Source organism: Dromiciops gliroides, chromosome 2 (genome assembly GCF_019393635.1).
Source record: "Dromiciops gliroides isolate mDroGli1 chromosome 2, mDroGli1.pri, whole genome shotgun sequence".
Taxonomy (NCBI): Eukaryota; Metazoa; Chordata; class Mammalia; order Microbiotheria; family Microbiotheriidae; genus Dromiciops; species Dromiciops gliroides.
This window is the reverse complement of record NC_057862.1, coordinates 51671980-51691930: the sequence shown is the minus strand read 5'-3', so window position 1 is coordinate 51691930 and position 19951 is coordinate 51671980. Positions and strand designations below refer to the sequence as shown.

Below are 19951 nucleotides of genomic sequence, written 5' to 3'. Positions count from 1 at the left end.
GATCTTTTGTGGGACAGGTGAGGAACCTCTACTTTCTTGTAAGAACCTCGAGCCAGAGCCAGAGGCCTGACTGTCCAGGAAGAGGGAGGGAAGGACAGGACGTGGCTGGGGACAGAACCTGCCCTGGCGGCAGGGAGGCCACCAGCAGGCCCTCGGAGGGGCTGGATTTGCGGGAAGGGGGCAGGGTTGGAGAGAAAGAATGCAGGGAGGCTGGGTACAACCCCAGAAATGGCCTCACATGCTCCACTCTGAAGGCAACCTCTTATCTTTGCCCTTAGGAGGCCCAGGCTCTGGGGGCCTCTGATAAGCTGAGTGCTGCGACAGGGGGGAGCAGGGAGCAGTGCAAGGTGAGGCCAGGAAAGGAACGAGGCTGCACCCCGCTGACCCAGAGCCTGACAGGGAGGGAGGGAGCAGAGACCCTGCTCCCAGTGACAGCCAGTGGGTGACAGTGCTGAGGAAAAGAGAGGGAAAGGGAAAAGGCAACCAGCTGCAGTACCCCCAAAATTGAGAAAATGTTTTTAGGAAGTGCTGGAGGCTTAAGAGAGAGTGTGGAGGGGAAAGGGAGAGGGAGTGGGAAAGGGAGAGAGACAGAGAAAGGGAGGGAGAGAGGGAAGGGGAGGGGGAGGGGAAAGAGAAAAGGAAAAGGGAAAGGGAGAGAGACAGAGAAAGGGAGAGTGGGAGACATGAGAAGGAAGGGAAGGGAAGGCAGAAAGAGCAGGTAGGGAGGAGGAGAGGGGACAGGGAAAGGGGAGGGGGGAGGAGTACAGGGGAATGGGAAGAGACAAAAACAGACAGAATGATAGAGACCGAGAGACAGAGAGGAGGAGACGAAACTTATACTTTTGGCGACTTTACAATTGCAAAAGCACTTTCCCATTTGTTATTAATTTGAATCTCCAACCCTGAAAGGTAGGCACAGCAGGCATCCCTACCCCCATCTTATAAATGAGGAAACTGAGGCTCATGGGGTTTAAAGGACTTGGCTAAAGACCATGCAGTTAATAAGAGGAAGAACTGAGACTAGACCCGGCCAAATACCTTGTCTGATGCACTTTCTGAATAATAAAAGTGTTACTTTAAGGTTCACAAAACACTTCAGAAATATTACCTCATTTGGTCTTCACAACAACCCTGGGAGGGTGCTATTCTCATCTCTGTTCTAAAGATGAGGAAATGGAGGTTAAGGGAGGTTTAAGCATTTTCCCCACTATCACACAGATAGTAAGTGTTTGCGGTAGAATTTGAACTTGGGTCTTCCTGACTCCAAGCCCAGTACTCTAACCACGGTGTCACCTAATGATAATTATCTCCCTTTTCTTCCCTCTCTAAAATGATGCCATTGGGTACTTCTTATTTCCTAATGTCATTCCAGGACACCAAGCTGGGTCACTCTGTCCCCTGCTGCCTTGCCCTCACACTACAGCTGGGGAGACTGAGGCACAGAAAGGCCAAGCGAATGAGCCTGAAGAATACTTAGCCTGGAGAAGACAAAGAGTTAGGGCTGGGGCAGGAGCTCCAATGTCAAGCTTAGTCATGCAGAGCAGAAGGGAGGCAGCTTCCCCATTGAGAGTTCCTGATGGGTTCAGTGTAATGAGCTTTTATTCCCCAATTGCCCTCCAATAAAGCTAGTTACAGATGCAGAACAGAGTTTGAGCTGTGTTGATGGTCATGGTGATAGTGGTGGGGATCCTCCACTCTCCTAAAACCATGGGTCCTTGATGTATTTGTAGGACTGACTTGTGGAAGAGGGACCAGAGTAAAAAAAGACTTCCTGACAATTGCAGCTGTCTGCAACTTGACTGGACTGTCTGGCTCTGCCACTAATTTGCTGTGTGTCCTTGGGAAAATAACCAAATCTCCTTTACTCACCTATAAAATGGGGGTGATACTTCAAACTATACTGTGACTATTAAATGAAGTAAGAGATAGGAAAGTACTTTGAAAAATATACAGCACTGTGCAGCTAGGACGGGTGACCGTTAAGTGCTTTTTCTTAGGTTCTGGGTTCAATACAATGCAGTTCAATGAGCAAGTATTAAATGCCTACTGTATTCAGGGCACTATGCTACTGATGCTGTGGATACAAAGATAGAAATGAAGACAGTCCCTGCCCTCAGGAAGCTCACATTCAACTGGCAGATAGTCCATGAGGTCTAGTACCAACTGCTATGGGAAGGAGAAGAGCAATTTCTACCAGGTCTTGGGCCTTGAAGGATATCACTTCACTGATAGCATGACATGCAGCATGAGGCTGAACTCTGCTGGGAGGGTCTGGCTGAGAGTGCCAAGGACAGGAATCATTTTGAATGCTGATGAACTCTGGTCAAAGGACATCCAGGCTAGTGGCTGGGTCTGGTGGATGATGAATGCAGATGGTCCTGATGAGTGGTCAAGGACTTGAGACTCGTTGGGGGAGCCTCTTTCATCCTCTGGGATGGCAGACTCAGGTTGGGAAGAGGGTGACTACATTATGGGGAAGATATATACCAAAGGCAAAGATATAGGAGGTGGCTCAGTGGATAGAGCGCTGGATCTGGAGTCAGAAAGACCTGAGTTCAAATCCTGCCTCCAACGCTTATTTGCTGTGTGACCCTGGGCAAATACCATAACCTCTCTCAGTCTCAATTTCCTCATCTGTAAAATGGGGATAAAAATAGAACCTTCAGGGCAGCTAGGTGGCGCAGTGGATAAAGCATGGAACCTGGATTCAGGAGGTTCTGAGTTCAAATCCGACCTCAGACACTTGACAGTTGCTAACTGTGTGGCCCTGGGCAAGTCACTTAACCCTCATTGCCTTGCAAAAAAAAAATAGCACCTACTTCTCAGGGTTATTGTGTTGTAAAATGAAATAATATTTGTAAAGTACTTTGTAAACCATTAAGTGCTATATAAATGCTAGTGCTTATATATTATTTATGATGCTTGAAGCTCTTTCACAGTGCAAGATGGGTGGGCAGAGGGGGTTGGTTGAGAGAAATGGAGAACAATAGGGCCTCTTCTCCTTTTTTTGTAGACATATGAATTAGAAGACCAGGTCCAAGGAAGGGAAAAAATACGTTTGTTAATTTGAAGCATCCAACTTGCCTTACATAAACCCCAAGAGAATAGACTGTCTTTTGCCTTTCTTTGCATCCCTGGTGTTTAGTATGGAGTCTGGCATGCAGTGGGTGCTTAATAAATGCTAATTGACTGACTAATCACAGAATCTCAGGAGTGAGAAGGGAATTCAAAGGCTATCTAGGCTGGCAGCCTTCTATAACTTACCTGAGAAATGGTCATCTAGCCTTTGCTTGCCACCCTCTAGGGAGGGAGAACTCATCACCTCCCAACGCAGCCCTTTCTATATCTAGATCTAATTGTTGGGACAGTTTTCCTTTCATCAAGCCTAGATTTTTGTCTCTGTACCCTTCACCCATTGTCATTGGTCTACCTTCTGGAGCCAAGCAGAGGAAGCTTCTCTTCCAAGGGACAAATACTTGAAGAAATAGAACATGCATACCTCACCCAACTCCTTCCCTCCCCACCCAAGCCAGTTTCTTTTTCTTTCTTTCTTTCTTTTCTTTCTTTTTTTTGCAGTGCAATGAGGGTTAAGTGACTTGCCCAAGGTCACACAGCTAGTAAGTGACAAGTGTCTGAGGCCGGATTTGAACTCAGGTCCTCCTGAATCCAGGGCCAGTGCTTTATCCACTGTGCCACCTAGCTGCCCCCCACACCCAGTTTCTTTAAAGGCTCCTCATACAATGATGATTTTGGGGATCCCTCATCATCCCGGTTCATCTCCTCTGGATGCTCTCTGAAGCTTATCGACATTCTTCAACAGTCCCCATGGGGCCTGACCAGGGCAGAGCACAGTGAGAATTCTCATTCCCAAGCTCATTCTACACTCTCTGCTTCTCTTCATGTAGGCTGAGATTGCATTAGCTTTTTTTTCTTCTTTTTTTTTTTGGTTGGGGGAAGGGGAAGCCCTTTGTGTTCCCTCTTCAACATCTCAGATTGCAAAACCCAGTGGTGCAAGTTTCTGATGCAGTCATGGTCAATTTACGCAGATGGCTAAGATGGACCACAAGGACAGGAGGTCTCTTCTTGAGGTCAGGTGACATTCATGTCTCCCTTTAACATTTACAAATATGCATTATCTATATTATCTCATTTGCTCTGCACAACAACTCTGGGAGATAGGTGCTATTATTATCATTCCCAATCTACAGATGAGGAAATTGAGACAGATGGAGGTTAAATGACTTGCACTGGGTCACAAGATTAGTAAGTATCTGAGCCTGGATTGGAATTCAGGTCTTCCTGACTCCAGGTCCAGTGTTCTAAACGCTATGGTACCACTTGGTTACCGCTAACACAACTCTATCCATATCCTCCATATAGCTGCCAAAGGGATTTCCTGAAGAAAAGTTTTGATCATGTTACTCCCCTACTCAATAATCCAGTGGCTCCCATTGACTCCAGGACCAAATATTATTTCGTGTTCATATCATCCTTTAAAAATATCTTCTTTTTTGTGTTTCATGATGCATATAATTATGAGTATAGTAATGGAACCAGAGGCATGCTAATAATTTTTTTTTTTTAGTGAGGCAATTGGGGTTAAGTGACTTGCCCAGGGTCACACAGCTAGTAAGTGTCAAGTGTCTGAGGCTGGATTTGAACTCAGCTACTCCTGACTCCAGGGCCAGTGCTCTATCCACTGAGCCACCTAGCTGCCCCATGCTAAATAAATTTTAAACAATGAGTTCTCTGAAAACATACAGCACACTTTTAAATTGTGACCTTGGACATGTCACTTAATCCATCTTTGCCTCAGTTTCCCCAACTGTAAAGTGAGGATAATAATATCACCTACCTTCCTGGAGGTGGGGGTGGGGAAGAGGGGTTTATCAGGATCTATTGAGATAATATTTGTAAAAAGTGCTTAGCACAATCCCTGGTACACAACAGGCACTCAACAAAACAATAAATCAAACCCTGATTGGTAGCATTTGCTGATTTCTGAGATAGAAATGTTTATACTGAAAATTGAACAGTTGACTCTTTGAGCTGGCTCTAGTGGAAATGTGTAAATATACAAATATTGGAGGTTTCCACTTAAAAACATTTCACCAGTAGGGGTGCCTGACCAAAGAGGGTTGGCGGCGGCTGCCTTGGGCTGCTTGCAATATATATTCTCTCGGTGTAATCCCAGAATCGCCAGTTTCAAAAAGACCTCGGTGGCCGTTTATTCTCGTCTGCCCACACCTGATAAAGCATCCCCACTGCACCATATGAGGCAGGTGGTCACCTAGCCTTTGTTCACCAGTCTCCAGAGAGAGGGAGCCACCACCTGGTGAGGCAGCTGATTCCACATTTGGACCACATTTTTTCCCTCCCATCAAGTCTAAATCAGCCCCTTTGCACCTTCTGCCCACTATTTCTAGTTCTGACCTCTGGGGTCAAACTCCACAAATATAATTCTTCTTCCATAGGATAACCTGTCAAGCACCTTTCAACATACTGTCCCCCCCCCAAACCCTTCTCTTCTCTAATCCAAACACTCCTGGTTCCTTCCAATAATCTTTTTATTGCACAGACTCAAAGACTTTCCCTCTTCTGGTTACTTTCCTTTGGACAATCTTTAGTTTACCACTGTCCTTCCTCATTTGTGATGCCAGAACTGAACCACATGCTCAAGTTGTTGTCTGACTGAAGTGGAATGGTTACGTCCTTATCCCTGAAGACTTCACCTCTCTTCCTGTAGCCCAGGTTTTCTTGACTGTTGTATTAAACACTGTGGACTCCCTGAGCTTGCAGTCCTACTAAGACCCCTAAATCTTTTTCAGGCAAACAGCTACCTACTTCTCCCATCTTGTGCTTGTGAAGTAGATTGTTCAAACCCAAATGTAGATTTTACACTTATTCCTGTTAAATTTTACCTCATTAGATTCAGTTCAATGTTCTAAACCAGGAATTCTTGACTATTTTGTGTGTGTCCAAGACCCCTCCGGAAGTTGAATGGAGTCTATAGGATACCTTCTCACAATCATGTTTTTAAATGAATCAAATAAAATACATAAAATTGCAAAGAAGGACAATCATGTTGATAAGATTATATTTTTTCTCTATCCAATTTGTATCACCTGGCTTTGTTCCTTCAATTCCAAGCATCAGTTGTCTCCTTTCTTTTTTTAAAAAATTTTTAAGGGGCAATGAGGGTTAAGTGACTTGCTCAGGATCACACAGCTAGTAAGTGTTAAGTGTCTGAGGTTGGATTTGAACTCAGGTTCTCCTGAATCCAGGGCTGGTGCTTTAACCACTGCAACACCTAGCTGCCCCCTCCTTTCTTTTTAGTGTAGTTTTTTTTTAAGTGAGGCAATTGGGGTTAAGTGACTTGCTGAAGGTCACATAGCTAGTAAGTGTCAAGTGTCTGAGGCTGGATTTGAACTCAGGTCCTCCTGACTCCAGGGCCGGTTCTCTCCCCTCCTTTCTTTTCTTTTCCTTTTTCTTTTTTTTTTGCGGGGCAGTTAGGGTTAAGTGACTTGCCCAGGGTCACACAGCTAGTAAGTGTCAAGTGTCTGAGACTGAATTTGAACTCAGGTCCTCCTGAATCCAGGGCAGGTGCTTTATCCACTGTGCCACCTAAATGCCCCCAGTTGTCTCCTTTCTTAAACCCTCCTCTTTCCCCCAGTATAGCTTTTTTAAAAAAAATTCCTTTCTGTTGTATTGGCTTTCCTTGCTATCCCCAACTTATCAGTGACTCCCCAGTTCTTATAATACTCCATTCCACTCTTGTTTTCATCCTGTTACTTGTCTGCACTTTTCCTTTAAGAATCTAAATTGCTAAGAATAGGGGGAGTTTTCTGAGTTGGATCTTCTCTGATAGCAAAGTATGAGCAGGATAATTCTCTCTATACCAATCTCCTTGCCCCTGGAGGAACAGGGCATGGTCCTTCAAGGTCTGCATCCCTGATATTGGGGTCTCATATCTGCCATCATACCTTGTGCCTTACAATGGTGTGGAGGCATGTCTGAGATCTCAAAACCTCTGCCCATGGGTTATAGCAGCAGCTAGAAAGACTTTGAGTTAGTCAGTGTCATTCAATAAGCGCTTTGAAAGCAGACTGGCTGTTTATCTGATTCACAATGCTTGCAGACTGTCAGCACCCAATTGGCCACACATGATGAGTTTTTTGGACATGATAGCTCTCCAAGACTATATCGTCATATGGAGTGGGGTTTGATCTGTTTTGGTGGGTGAGAGAACCCATTTTGATGAAATCACAGCTCCTTGGAGGACTGGAGTTGACAGGTACATAACGATGTGTAGTTATGAAGACCTTTAAATATGCTCTCATCTGGTTCTCTCAACAATCCTTTGAGATGGGGGGGGCAATCCAATTATCCCTATTTTACCAGTGGGGAAACTGGGGCCCAGAGGCCTAGAATTCATACACCTAGAACTCATATCTTCTGTTTCTAGATCTTGTGCATTTTTTTTTGGTGAGGCAATTGGGGTTAAGAGACTTGCCCAGTGTCACACAGCTAGTAAGTGTCAAGCGTTTGAGGCCGGATTTGAACTCAGGTACTCCTGACTTCAGGGCTGGTGCTCTATCCACTGTGTCACCTAGCTGCCCCAATCTTGTGCACTTCTGATAGCATTACACTTGCCCACAGGTGAGGTGAGCTGTGTCTGGATAATAAGAACTAGTTTTAAGATCCAACTCTCAGGGGTAGCTAGGTGGTGCAGTGGATAAAGCATCAGCCCTGGATTCAGGAGGACCTGAGTTCAAATCTGCCCTCAGACACTTGACACTTACCAGCTGTGTGACCTTGGGCAAGTCACTTAACCCTCATTGCCCCACAAAAAAAAAAGATCCAACTCTCTGAGTCCTGTTGGTACAGGACAGTCTAGGCTTTCAGATGGACAAGATATTTAGTGGTAGTCTGACCTTGTAAGAAAGAAAACTAGGAGGAGGGCTAGGGGTTAGTGATGGAATCCTTCTTGCCATCACTACCAATATGACAATCAGAACCACCAATATTGCCCCCAATTGATTCATCAGTATGAATATTTAGCGTTGACTCTATGTCAGGCACTGAGTTGTCAATGTCACCATCATTACCAACAATATCACCATCACCTCTGTCACCAACAATATTCACCACTCAGGGCACCATAACTTTTACTACCATCTCCAATCTCAGCCAGTATTAAATTCTTATTCGCCTCCAGGTGTTGGGTGAAGGGAGACAAGGAGACTCAGCCTTCTCAGCCATATGGGGCACGAGTCATTGGCTTCCTGTCCATCTGCCTCCATCCAGGGTCCCTGCTGGCCCTTTCCAGCCCCAAGAGCTCTGAAGGGTGTCTGGAGGCAAGGAAGGAAGTAACTGCTCTTTCTGGGACCACATATATACATACTCCCAGAGTTCTGAGAACTGGAAGACATTTCAAGAAGTCTTTCCATTTTAGCAGATGACTATGCAAGTGAGAAGAGAAGGCCATGCAGTCTTCAGAGTGTGGTGACCCTGTCTGTGCCTTAGGGTATGTGGAAGGGGGGCCTGGATAAGATGCCCTCTCAAGAGTCCTTCCAGTTCTGGGGGATTCTCAGTCCCTGATGACTTCCCAGGCTCACATAGCCCTGGGCAGCCTCCCCTCTTGGCTCTGCAGTCTAGAAAGGGAAACATTTCCCTAAGGGAGCAGGCCTGGCAAGGGTACCCTATTAATTTCCGTCTCAGCTGGTTCCCTTCTGAGCAGGCCTGGGAGTATTTTTCTGAGCTATGCATGACATGGGGATTTCCAGTTGCTAGAGATCCCATCCAAAGTAAAGAGGATAGATAAACAATCATCCCTGAGCTAGGCTGTGGGACCCTCCCTGCTGCGGGGGCCAACCAGTCATCCAGGGTTTGGTCTGGACACAGCTGGGGGTGAGGGAGGAAGGGAAGAGAAAGGGAACTGAGCTTTTCCTCAGGGGTCAGGGGTCTTGGCTGCCTGTGTTTTCACTGGCCTGGGCACGCGTCCATCTATCTGCTCTTCCTATAGTGAATTGTCAATGCTTGATGCATTGGGGTGCAACGCCCTCTCTTTGCCGGTTGGAGCTATCCTGGGCTGGGCTTCACAGAGACAATCTGAGGGCAGGGTCTGACCACAGAAGTGCGATCTGGGGAGTTGGGAAAGGGGGAGAGTCCCCCAGGACCTTCCCTGGGGAGGCCCTTAGAGAGAAGCCCTGCAATCCAGAATCCCACGGACCCTTTTCCAAGGTGTTGGAAGTGCTGTTTCCTTCAATAGAGTGCAGGCTTCCCTTTCCCTGTCTCCCTCAGGGCCCCTGATGTGAATAGGGCCCTTCCTGTTGGAGCAGGTATCAATAAACACATCTGAGATTCTCTTTGTCCTTGGCCCTCACAGAGCTCCTGCTGCTGGGCCGAGGGAAGGTTCAGATCTAGGGGCCCGAGGCCACCATCTAGAAACCTGCTGGGCCTCAGGGCCTGGCCTGGTAAAAAAGGCATGAATTGAGGCTTATCATTAGTGTAGATTTAAGATTGGGGCAGCCAAACAGGGTTCTGAGAGGGTTTGGGGACGGTGTGGTCCCTGCTTTTACCCCAGTAACACTCAGAAGCAACAGCATCTCTTGGTTGTTCCCCATTTACCCTGTTAAATGACTTGTTCAATGTCCCACAGTGAGGAAATGGTAGATTTCAAATGGAAAAGAGTCCAACTCATTTGATTCTAGGTATTGCTATCACAACCCTAGTTACCTTCTCATTTTACAGATGAGAAAACTGAGGGTCTAAGAGAGGGAGAGTTAGGTCTCTCCCCTTCTCTATAGCACGATGAGGGATTTAGGTCAAATTTAAAGAACTTCCCATAAGAGAGTTTCCCCACTCAAGAATAGCTAATAATCTTTTTGGCAGCATCTAGCCTTGGTATGGGCAGCTAGGCGGTGCAGTGGATAGAATGCCAGGCCTGGAGTCAGGAAGACCTGAGTTCGGATCTGACCTTAGACACTTATTAGCTGTGTGGCCCTGGGCAAATCACTTTACCCCGTTTGCCTCAGTTTCCTCATCCATAAAATGAGCTGGAGAAGGAAATGGCAAACCGTTCCACCATCTATGCCAAGAAAACTGCAAATGGGGTCACAAAGAATTAGATAAGACTCAACAGCAACAGCAAAGCCTTGGTATAGGGTCTCTCCAAGCTCTGTCCCAGCACTGGGGGGCATTTCAGAAGACAGCTATCTGAACTTCTCAAGGCCCTGGTTTCTTCAACTGTCAAAAAAGGTGGCTGGATTCCACTGCCTCTGAGGTCCCTTGGGGAGGGGTTTGGAGGGATGGTGTAAGAGAATCGTTTAAACATTTTACTAGACTTATGATTTCATCAGAAAAGGGAACTCCCCCAAGAAGCATCTTCTCCACCAACACGGATTCTCACCTTCTCCTCTGCAGTGCATTGGCTCAGAGGCACCGGGCCAATGAGAGGCTAAATGAATCCCCCGGGGTCACAGAGACAGTATGTGTCAGAGAGGAGATACCACATCTTCCTGACTGGGGTCTGAGGACTGATTTCTAGTCACATCTCCGCCCTGCCTTGGCAGTCCTAGTATATTTGTGTTGTATGGAACAGGTTACGACTTTGTCTTTGTTCTCTTCAAAAGAAATAGGGCTACACTGGGCACTCATGTCTCCGGGCCTCTGAGTCCTTGCCTCTCTCCTCGTTAGCCAGCTTTCTCCTGATGCCACAACCTGCCTTCCCCTGCACCCCCCCCCATATGCACACATGCACATGTACACACACACAGCCTTGTATGCATGCACACACACAGAGTCCTCCTCCTCCCTGTATGGATAATAGAGGCCCATCAACAACGTCTCTATTGGAGGGAGATGCTATTGGTCCACTTCTCTCATAAGGGAAGAGAACTCTTCCCTCTGAGCTTAGAGGGGAGTGGCAGAGTCGAACAGCACTTCTTAGCCATCTTCACCCATTCCCTGGGGGGTGCTTGGCAGTGATTGGGGTCCCTGGCCTGTCAGGGGCACTGGTGCCCTGTGGGCCAAAGGGAACTTCTCCCAGATGCCAGGAGCAGTTCCACCACAATGTCCCAAGCGTGGGCAGGAAGTGTGCTGATGGAGGACACCAGCCTCTGCCCACGGTGGCTGTGAGTGCACCCCCGGATTACCATATGGGAGAAGGAACTTAACTCCTCAAATGTTGCTTCACCTCCGTCTGTCTCTTGGGGCTTTTCTAAGGCCCAGGGCATGGAAAGCAAAACCAAAATTATCTTTCCAGTCTGAGATGAACAGGACTAGCAGGCCCGTGGAAGGCAGCCCAGGGTTATCTAATGCCCTCAGATAGCTAAGGGCTGATGTACCAACCATAATTTACAAAGCTCAGGGCCAGTGGAAGGTCACTCTGCCCAGCAGGCTCTGCTTTGGGGGAGGTGAAGGAAGTGAGAAGGAAAGAGGGAGGTAACCATTTCCCAGGATTCCGATCTGCTTTCCTTTCCCAGAAGGAGGGAGGGAGCCTGTGCATTCTGGAGATGCCTCCTGAGCCCAATACGCTGACCTGGTTGGCTCTGGGCCTGGGCATCTGTGGATACACTGACTACTTTATTTCCTGATGTGCTTTCTCACAAAACTCTGGAGCCTGAATTCCCTTTGTCCCTTCCCCCTCCGCCCAGGACCCATAACAATGTCCCAGGTGTGCAGGGAATGATCTGGCCTGTCTTAAAAGCCTCCCTGCTACCAACAATAGCAAAACATATCCTCAAGCCAGCTAATGGAACTTCCAGCTATGCTATTATATATATAGAAATGCACAGATGTGCACACACACACAGGTCTATATATAGGATTAGCATTGGACGGCCTTTTCAGAGTTGATCTAGCCTAAGTCTCTCCTTTTTCCAGATAAGGAAACTGAGGCTCAGAGAGGTTATGCAGCTTGCCTAGGGTCACACAGCTAGTAAGTGAGAGAGGCAATTCTCTCCCCCAGGTCTTTCTGATTCCTGGATCATCCTCCCTATCCATTATGGCAGACTGCCTTCTATTTCATGGGTTGAAACAAACCAAGCAGAGGGGTCTTTTCTGCCCACCCAGGGCCAAGCCCTGGAGTCCACTGGCCTTCCAGGTAGTGGCTCAGGATGGGAGCCTCCCCCTAGACTGGCCAGCATGCCAGGAATGTCTCACCTCCCTCCTCCCTGGCTTGTTCTCATATATCTAATCTATCTCTACCTCTATCTCTACCTCTATCTCTATCTCTACCTCTATCTCTATCTCTATCTCTATCTCTATCTCTATCTCTATCTCTATCTCTATCTCTATCTCTATCTCTATCTCTATCTCTATCTCTATCTCTATCTCTACCTCTATCTCTATCTCTATCTCTATCTCTATATCATCTATGCCTATGGCTATACCTATACCTATATCTATATCTATGCCTATATCTAATCTAATCTAATCTCTATCTTTTTTGTCATTTACTTATTTATCTATCTTCCTATTAATTGATTGAGTAATTAATTAATTGGTTTGTTTGTTTCCTGGATTGTTCTCAATAAGCCTGAAATCTCAAATAATTCTGCCCCCTCTTCCTACTTTCCCTTCACTCCCCCCACTCCCAGTACTCTGCCCTTGCCTGCCCTCTTCTACCTGGACCCCGCCAGCTCCAGGAGCCTGAATTCCTAGGTTCTCTTCTCCTTTCTCTGAAAGGGGAAGAGGTTTTCCAGAGGACTGGGGGGGGGGGATGGGATGCGTCGAGTGTTGTACAAACTCCTTCCTTCTCCAGTCCTAGCTTCTTGGGCCTCGTTGCTCCTTCCTGGATCTGCCAAATTTTTACCCAGCAGGGGACTTTGGTTCCCAGGCTTCCTTGTATTCCCCAGGCCACCTCCCATGGGGCAATGCTCTCTACAGTCCTCCTGGTTCTTACTGAAGCCAAATCTTGATTACCCAGACTTGGGGATCATTCCTGTTAACCACTCACTGGCTGCTTGGTCAGCTCTGGGTGAAGAGGTTTTGTGGGGTACAGCTATGCGGGCACCCCATCAGGATGCCACCAGGGGAGGAGGGTGATGCGTGGAGAGATAATGCTGAGAACATATGTCTATGTGAAAGTTGGTCTCTCTATGTTCTGAAGGCTTTTTGTGTTGTCTGCTTTTGTTTGTCTTATTCCAAATTCATCCCTGGATTATCCCTGGTCAGGTTGGCAAAATCCCTTTGTTACTGGGCAGGTGATTAGGCTGCTGAGCCTTGAATGCTGTAAACAGGGCAGGTCCCTCCCATTGCTCCTCCCACAGGCTTTAAGGCCTATATACCCAGCTGATTCAGGTGTATTATCATCCTTGAATCAGAGAGGACACATGGGATTTATGGAGGGAACCGGGGTCACCTTGGCCTGAGTCATCCATGCTGTAGCCCCAGCTTCCCAACAAACAATCCCGCCCAATCCTCTCCCACATCTCCATCCTTCTCTGTCCCTATCATTTTCCTATCCCAATACTCTCTACCTGTCCCTTGTCCATAGCCTGACCCCAGCCTATTTGCCTTCTGTCCATAGCTCCACTCCAACCACCTTAATCTGACCCATATCCACACCTCCATTGCAATCTCTCTACCTCTTTTACCTTCATTCTGCTGACCCCATCCCTTCCTCTCTAATGTCCCATCCTCTAAACATTAGCCGTATCCTTTACTTCCTTTTGAACTCCCTGTGGCTCTGTCTCAGCCACCCCAGCCTCTCCTGATATCAGTTGGTCAGTTCATAAGCATTTATTAGGGGCCCCCATGTGCTAAGTGCTGAGGATACAGAGAAAGGTTAAAAAAAATTCACGGTCCCTGTCTTCAAGGAGCTTACAGTCTGATGGGGGAGAGACAACATCAATGAGAACCATTGCCCGGGCTGATTTCTCCTCTGAAACATTGGGGGAGGAGAAGGGAGAGGAAGAAGAAGAGGAAAGGGAAAAACACAGGCACAAGTCCAAAAGTTGGGTGGGACAGGCGGCTGGACTGAGTTCTTTTGTCTTAGCCTTTAGGGCTAAAGTGGGAAGAGCTGCGGAAAGGGCCGGCTCTAGAGTTCATTCCTCTCAGTCAGCTCTTTTCTCTTAATGATCTGGGGCTCTCCCTTTGTCTTCCTACTCCTTCCATTCTCTAACACACTTGGCCCAAATTCTGCCCTCTGACCCTCTCTGCTCCCCTCCACCACCCTCACTCTTCTCTAAGTCCTTTGAGCCAGGAGACTGACATCTGCAGCCTGGTACCGTTCCATTGACTGCAAGAACATCCTTGGGGCATCCAAGGAGAAGGCAGGGCCGGCTGGTGGCCAACCTGGGGGTTGTGAAGACGTGACCCTCCCCTTCATGGTGGTGAAGTTGGGGTCTGGAGAGAGGTATGAGAGCTGATCCTGCCTGGGGCCTTCAGAGAGGCCCCTTCATGGATTTCTTTGTAGAGTTCAGGCCAGCCTTTAGGTAGGGCCCTTCTGCCTCAGGTCCACTGTGTCCCCATGCTATCCTGTGACTCCTTGGCTCCATCCCTTCCTCTGACCCCCTCTAGAACTTTGATGATGCTCCACATACTTTTTCCTCCCCATCCCTTCACCAAAACTTAGATCTGTATGTCTATTCCTCCTATCCTCTGCTAGGTCTGCTAGTGCCAATGAATCAATCAGATGAAAATATTGGCTAATGTGTTACTGTGTCCCAGACAACATGAGGTCTTCAACTCAGTTAAAATGTACTTGTCTCCAGAAAGCTCTCTTAGGGCTACCTAGATGAAGTCATTTATCTCTCTGGGACTTAAGTTAACCCTCTGTAAAAAGAAGGGGGTTGGAGTAGATGCCCTTCCTGGGGTAATTAACCTCTGTTTGCCTCAGTTTTCTCAACTGTAAAATGGGAATACTCATAACATCTACCTTCCACAGTTATTGTCAAGATCAAGTGTGGTATTTGTAGCTTAATATAGTGCCTGGTGCATAGTTGATGCTATAAAAATGCTAGCTCATCATCATCATTGTTTTTTTTCTTTCTTTCTTTTTTTTTTTTCAGTGAAGCAATTGGGGTTAAGTGACTTGCCCAGGGTCACACAGCTAGTAAGTATTAAGTGTCTGAGGCCAGATTTGAACTCAGGTACTCCTGACTCCAGGGTCGGTGCTCTATCCACTGTGCCATCTAGCCACCCCTCATCATCATCATTGTTAACTTGAGCTTCAGTTATTTCTGTCTCTGTGAAATGGGGATAATAATACTCACACTAGATACCAGTGTAAGTTTGTCACAAGGAGCATGAAGTTATATTGCAAACCTGAAAGTATGAGGTTGTAAGTGATAACTGTGCAAATGTAAGCTACTAGGTAGAGAAGTGTGTGGTATAGGGAGCTAGGAAGGAAGGCGAAGCTCTGGATTCTGTCCCAGCTTCTATAATCTTAGGTAAGTGGCTGAATTTGCCTGCGCCTCATCTATAACACAGGGGAAGGGTAGGTGGGAGAAAATCATCTCTGAAGTCCCTTTGCCCCCCTAACCTATTTTGACTTAATATGATTTAATTAAATAAGCTTCTCTTGACTTTCAGAGCCTCGAGATTGGAGAGGGAGGGGTATGTGTAGGGGATGGTGGGGCATTGCACTGAATACTTTGTGAGACAGGAGAGAAAACCTTACTATCCATGATCATTCCTTCCCTCTCCCACTCAACACCTAGGTCATGGTCTCAGCTAATGAGGACAAGGGCTGAGGCTGGGTCTTCCTTGTGCGTGAGAAACAATCTTGCCCAAATAGTGCCTTGTCCAGGGCTCTCTTCACAGTGGGACCCCTGGAATCTCAGCAAAGCACAGGGAAGAGACCTAGGATGGTGGCAGCCACCTTAGAAATCTTCCAGGTGAGGGAATCAGATTTCTTAGTAGAGCTGAACCTACTGCTAGGGGTCCTGTGAGTTCCATAGGTAGCTAGAGGCAGGGCCTCTGAAGGAGCAAGGATTTTGACATAGTTGGGCAGAGGGTTAATTCTGTCCAGTGGGGACCCCGCTATATGAGGCCCTAACAGGGGCACTGAGCTTCAGCAGGGGAGAGAATAGCATCAAGATAGGCTTCCCCTCCCAGCCCTGCCCCAGCAGCCCCACTTCTACACCTCCATCTGAAGGAGACCTCGATCATCTTTGCCAATGTCCTCCAGCTCCTCTCCCAGCATGAGAAGCAATGTCTACTGGACAGTGAGCTAGACCTAGAGTGAGGACATTTCACTCTGAATCCTGGCCCAGACACCTAACAGGCAGTGGAGTCCCGTAAGCATCTGTAACACAGGCATGATAATGTCCACATCACCTCCCTCAAGGGGCCGGGGGAGGGAAGCACTCTGGACACCTTGAAGGATTATTTAACATCTGCTTATTGGAGCACCCTGAGGTTTATACAATGGCAACCTCACAATAGCCCTGGGAAGGGTGGTATGAATATTATTCCCATTTCCTAGATTAGGAAGGTGAGGTTTGGACAGACCAAGTGACTCTCTTGAGGTCACCACTAGTAAGAAGAAGAGCCAAGGGGCAGCTAGGTGGTGCAGTGGATAAAGCACCAGCCCTGGATTCAGGAGGACCTGAGTTCAAATCTGGCCTCAGACACTTGACATTTCCTAGCTGTGTGACCTTGGGCAAGTCACTTAACCCTCATTGCCCCACCACAAAAAAAAAAAAAAGAAAGAAAGAAAAAAGAAGAAGGGCCAAGACTGGGGCTCCTGCAGGACTTGAGAGAGTCTTGCCCCCACACGGCCTCATCCAGGGACCTGTTCCTAGTGTGCACTGGTCAAAGACTGAGAGCCCTCCCAGGTCCATAATTCTAGGACATGTCCAAAGAAATAAAAATAAGGCGCTCACTCAATCCTCCCAGAGGCCTCAGGATGTACAGAGCACAGTTGTTAACTATCATTCTCCCCTTTACAGCTGAGGGCACTGAAGCTCACAGAGACAAAGTAATACATATACATATACCTAGTAAGGAGCAGAGCTAGGATGCAAGCCTGCTGCCAAGGGCTCTGTCCACCCTGCGCCCGCTGCCTCCTTAGCTCACAAGAGGGCATCGGACACAGGGTGTCTCTCTCTCTGTCCTGCTAGAACGGAGAAGCCCATTGGCTGACCCTCCCACCCTGCCCGCCAGCAGTCAGCCTTGGCAGCAGTGCAGGGAGATTATTCGGCTTGGGAACAGCCTCCACTTTCAATTTCTCCTGGGAGGAACCAGTCTTTTCCTGAGGTTCTTTCATTCAGGGATGGTGAATGGGCCAATTGCTGAATGTAGCAACTGCTGGGCACAAAGGCTCCACTCCTAGGCTTGGGGGTGGGGGTTGGAGGGTAGGCTGAGAGGATGTGCAAGGCGTTCACTCCAAGCTGCTTGGGTGGTGTGTGTGCGAGCGCGCCTGTGTGTGTGTGTGTGTGTGTGTGTGTGTGTGTGTGTGTGTGTGAGACAGAGATGGAGACAGAAAGACAGAGAGAGAGAGAGAGACAGAGACAGAGATACACAGAGACAGAGACAGACAGAGACACAGAGACAGACACATACACACAAAGACAGAGAAAGATACAGAAACAGAGACAGAGAGACAGAGACAGAGAGAGAGAACAGCCTCCAATGCTCTTCATTTGGGCTTTTGTTGATCAGTGGTCAGCTTTGCTCTCCATGGTCAGAGCTTTGCTCTACCTCAGCTTACCTCCCCAAGAGAAACCTTTGTGAGGATCTTTCTCTTTTTCTTTGTTTGGTTAGAAGAATGTAAACTCCCTGAGGGCAGGGACAATTCTTTAGTTTTGGTCAGCTGGGGGACAGGAACACATCAAGTGCTAAATAAATTGTGTGTTAACTTGAATTAAACTCAGGGGTTTTGAACCTTTCTTTTTTGGTTCATGAATCCCTCCAGCAGTCTGGTGAAACCTCTGGACTCCTCAGAATAATGATTTTTTAAAACAAAATCATAATTGAAGGGAATGCGAAATTTCCATGAAATATTAGTGAAAATAAAGATATCATTTTCCCCATCTGAGTTCACAGAGCCCCTGAAATATAACTGTGGCTCCCACGTTAAGAACCCCGGATTTAACTGCATATAGTTAAGTCTGGGGGTGGCAATGGTGGGTGGAGGGGGAGGAGATGAGATGACATCTAGTCTGCAGCTCTCTGAACGTACTTCCCATAGCTCTTCAAGGGCCTCTAACTTCCTTGGGAATGAGTACGCCCTTGTTGTGGCTGAAACCCACACCTGGAATCAGCCTCAGGGGGAGCCCTCTTTAAAGTTAGCCCCGGCACTCCCTCCCCTCTCTGCAGAGCTCGCCAAGGGGATCTCTGAACAATGCTCGACACATTGGCTAGTTTCACCCAGAGGCTTTTTGTTTCTTTCATTATGAGAGCTGGGTAAGGGAGAGGAGAAAGATCTATGGGGAAATGAAGGTGGTGTAAAAATGAAGGCTTAGCGCTAGCAATTTTGTTTAAAAGTAAACTTAGCCTAGTCTTCAGACTCATAGCCCACCACTGAGCCTTTGTCTAAATCTGTGAGGAGAGTCAGAGTTTAAAAGTCCAGCTCAAATGCCATTTTCAGTCACTCGCCTTCATCCTCCAACCAGACACCAAAGTGATCTTCCTAGAGACAGGCCTGATGGTGTCAACTCTCTACTCAATAATCTCGAATAGATCCCTTTTAAAAAGCTCCAGGATCAAATATAAGAAATCTGACTCCCTCACCCAGAATATCTCTGTGGCAGCCACCACCACCCTGGACCTCTTTTCTGTGACTTGCCTCCCCCCCAATCTTTCCAATCTTCTCACACTTTATCTCCCACTATGTCTTCTACATCCTAGCAACACTGGTCTTCTCACTGTTCTTTTTTTTTCTTTTTTCTTTTTTTTTAGCGAGGCAATTGGGGTTAAATGACTTGCCCAGGGTGACACAGCTAGTAAGTGTCTGAGGCTGGATTTGAACTCAGGTACTCCTGACTCCAGGGCCATTCTCTATCCACTGCGCCATCTAGCTGCCCCTGTTCTTTTTTATTTAAAAATTTTTTTGTGGGGCAATGAGGGTTAAGTGACTTGCCTAGGGTCACACAGCTAGTAAGTGTCAAGTGTCTGAGGCTGGATTTGAACTCAGGTCCTCCTGAATCCAAGGCTAGTGCTTTATCCACTGCTCCACCTAGCTGCCCACTCACTGTTCTTCAAACACAACACTCTACTTCTTGACTTTACATGGGCCGTTGCCTGTTTCTGCAATGCTCCAACCTCTTGGCTCCCCTGGTTTCCTTTAAGATTCAGGTCTGCAAGATGCCTTTCCCGATTGCCCCTCTTCCCCTACCATTATCCCTCATCACTCTAGTAGTGTCTTCCCTCTGAGATTCCACTTACACTGTGTCTATCTTATAGGAACCTTTTTGTTATTGTTGCATAGTCTCCCCTATTAGAATATAAGCTTCCTGAGGGTATTCCCAGCGTTTGTAAGTACTAACTAAATGCCTGTTGACAGACTGACTGATGGGCATCTGTCCTCTTAATAATAATTTCAATAGCACTTAGAAGTTTATTCAAGCCCAGCGCTGCAAGCATGCACATAGTGGACAAATGTGTCAGCGACGATGATTGTAGCTGTGCCCAGATAACATAGGATGGAGTTCAACAGAGCTGGGATGCTTCTCTGGAGAAGTGGTCTGGGTTCTGGCAGACAGATGTTCTTCTCCAGGATGGGGACCAGACTAAGCCTGTGTTTGGAACCGGGCTCTGGTTTGGCATCACCAGTACTTAACACAGTTCCTGGAACACGGTCGATGCTTGATACATGCACGCTGACTGACCTGTGGGTGCTTATGCAGGGGTAACTGGGTTTCCATCTCTTCCCACAGGTCAGGTGGCAGCCCTGAAGCTCACCACTCCTTACTCGCTCTATGTCTGTCCTGAAGGGCAGAATGTGACCCTGACCTGCAAGGTCTCGGGCCCACTCATAGACCGACATGACTTACTCTAT

The 19951-nt window shown here is 47.3% G+C and overlaps 2 protein-coding genes across 2 annotated transcripts in view; one reads left to right on the top strand and one right to left on the bottom strand.

The window, feature by feature from the left end:
• The window catches only part of CDH23 (cadherin related 23), a 623958-nt gene that overhangs the window by 64318 nt on the left and 539689 nt on the right, over positions 1-19951 (bottom strand). The window lies entirely within an intron of this gene.
• Positions 1-19951, top strand: part of VSIR (V-set immunoregulatory receptor) — a 39601-nt gene that overhangs the window by 1366 nt on the left and 18284 nt on the right. Inside the window, exon 2 of the mRNA XM_043983603.1 lies at positions 19830-19951. This exon is cut by the window's right edge and continues 313 nt beyond it. Coding sequence (XP_043839538.1) covers positions 19830-19951 — 122 coding nt within the window. The remainder of the gene's footprint in view (positions 1-19829) is intronic.